The 2559-nt window shown below is 57.5% G+C and overlaps 1 protein-coding gene across 1 annotated transcript in view; it reads right to left on the reverse strand.

Moving 5' to 3' along the window:
* Positions 1–5: 5 nt before the first annotated feature.
* LOC111734566 (glycogenin-2-like) overlaps positions 6–2559 on the reverse strand; it is a gene marked incomplete at its 3' end in the record, with an annotated part of 8385 nt that continues 5831 nt past the window's right edge. Inside the window, exon 3 of the mRNA XM_023526653.1 lies at positions 6–119. Coding sequence (XP_023382421.1) covers positions 6–119 — 114 coding nt within the window. The remainder of the gene's footprint in view (positions 120–2559) is intronic.

Raw genomic sequence — 2559 nt, forward strand, 5'->3', positions numbered from 1 at the left:
GCGTCTTTGCCCATGTAGTCGATGCGACCCTCCTCCCAAGTCCTCCTCTGCTCCTCGGAGCTCAGCTCCACCACCTTCTCCTCGATGGAGATCTCGGCGACGGAGATGGCCAGGTCCACCTAGGGGAGACAAGCGGGGGGACGCGGCTTTAGACGCTGCCCATGGCCCGGCGGGACAGACGCCCCGGGGCAGCCGTCCACTTCGGCACACGGCCCTGCCGACGGGCCTGGGTTCCCAGGGAGCTGCTGATCGTGGACGCCTGGCTCTGGGACAAAATGCAAACGTCGATTTAACAGAAAGCAAGCAGAGAAGGAAAATACTGTTTTTTTTTTTGCATTCGATATAAGATTCTTAGACGAAGGCATGGCTGGCCTGTTTTTGGAAAGGCAGTAAAGTGTCATTGTGCACGCGCTCACTTTATCCCCAAGGACTGCTTCCATTTTCAGCCACTAACCCATTTTGCAGACACGTATACTGATTACTTTCACCAAAACCTCAGTGTTTAGTACCATAAATAACCATAAATAGAGGCACGTGGTGGGACAGCTTCTCTCCGGGACAGCACGATATATAATCGAGCAATCAAAAAAAAAATCTATTCTTCAAACCACGTGAAATGAAAATATTCACCCTATATAAATAAAGCCTACAGTATTCACCCTATATAAATAAAGCGTACAATATTCGCCCTATATAAATAAAGCCTACAATATTTGCCCTATATAAATAAAGTCTACAGTATTCATGCCATTTAAAATACTGATTTAAATACTTTTCTCCTTGCCATACAGGCCTTTCCATCTTCAGGGATATGCACAAAAGGACACGTACACACACAAGCGTGTGGCCACAAACACACGCACACACACTCACCTCACTTCCGTTACGGACTCCCATGGGTCAATAAAAAATAATAAAGACACCTGCTTCAAAGACTAGAAGAACAGTTAAAAATACACATGTGGTAATAATGATTCACACGTGCGAAAAGACACACACGCGCGCGCACACACACACGCGCAGACACTGAGTGGATTCGGGTATTTCCCAGATGCCGAGTGTCCGGGATAGGACGGTGGACACCGGATGCTCAAGTTGCAGGGTCTGTGGCCATCGCGTGCTTTCTCCCGTCCATTTGCCACGGTGGGTTTAAAGGGGTTCCACACGGGAGAGTCTGCTCCCCGGACCCATCCCTGCCCGTTTTATGCCCGCGCAGCCGTCCTGTCGCCCGAAGAGATTGCGACAGTGAGAAATGACCTTCCCCAGACAGCTCGGCACTGCTGCCCCATAGGCACACGTCGCTTTGGGCTCCGCGAGATGCCGGGCTTGCAAACGCCATGGAGTCAGCGGGACCCACAGCGGCCCGCCCCTCGCGGATGGTCAGCGGGGCACGTGTGGCGGCCGCGCCACCCGTGATCGGGGCCGAGACAGGTGTCTGAGAGAGCAGCAGCCTCCTCAGCCTCGCAGAACAGGGAGATGCTCAGACACAGGACGAGCGTCGTCTGTGCCACAGGGAATAGCTGACGCTCCACTGGCTGCTGGGACTGGTTCCTGGGTGCCGCCCACGCCCACATCACCGGGTGCCACCTTGTGACGGAAGGTGTGGGGGACACGTCCTGGGAGCCGCCAGCTGCAGCACCCGTGGGAGAACGGGAGCTGAGCTTTGACAGCCAGGCACCGCCTGGGCTTTTCTTCCACGTGGCTATGCCACCTACCCTCCCGCTGTCTCCCGTGGGCACCTCAGCCTGCACGTCCTGGACGCCCGGACGACGGAAGGCGCTCGCCCGCCCTCCCACACCTGCCCGACGGCGGAGCCGTCCACGGCGCGGGGTCTGCCCGCCATCACTGCTACACCGTAACTCGCTCGTCACTACACGCGCGGTTGGTGCCGTCTCAAAATCCTCGTGCGGGGCTGACGGCGGGGAGCGGGCAGGCTCGCCCCGGACACACCGACCAGCGGGCTTCCAGCAGAAACTGCGTCCCCAACACCTCTACGTGGCAGTTTGCCGTACTGTGGCTGGCGTCTGCCACCCTGACGCAGCAAGAATGAGAAAAAACATTCGTGTCATCTCCAGGGTCAGGGCTGGGAACGGCCCCGTGCAGCCTGCATCAGCTGGTGGCCTTCGTCCCATAGATGTTGCTATGGAGTGACTATTTGTGTCTCCCCCAGATCCGCAGGCTGAGACCCGACCCCCAAGTGCCAGGGCAAAGAGGCGGGGTCTTCGGAAGAGGTCAGATCACGAGGCGCACAGCTCTCCTGGGTTCGGGGCCTGCAAACTAAACCCACAGGAGACACATTAAAGGGGTTCGTGCCTCGTAGAACAGGCCGCAGGAAGTCCGCTCACGCCCTCCTCCACGTGTGGCACAGGGAGGTGACACCACCTCTGAGCCAGGAAGGGGCCCTCGCCAGACCCCGAATCCGGGGATCCTTCGATCCTGGACGTGCCGCCTCCTCAACCGTGAGCACTGCATTCCTACTGCTTCCGAGCCCCCCGCCCCGACCCTCGACGCGCACGAGGAGAAAGGTCCAGCACGGCTTTTCATCACGAGCCCAACGCG

Source organism: Pteropus vampyrus, unplaced genomic scaffold, assembly GCF_000151845.1.
Source record: "Pteropus vampyrus isolate Shadow unplaced genomic scaffold, Pvam_2.0 Scaffold1845, whole genome shotgun sequence".
NCBI lineage: Eukaryota > Metazoa > Chordata > Mammalia > Chiroptera > Pteropodidae > Pteropus > Pteropus vampyrus.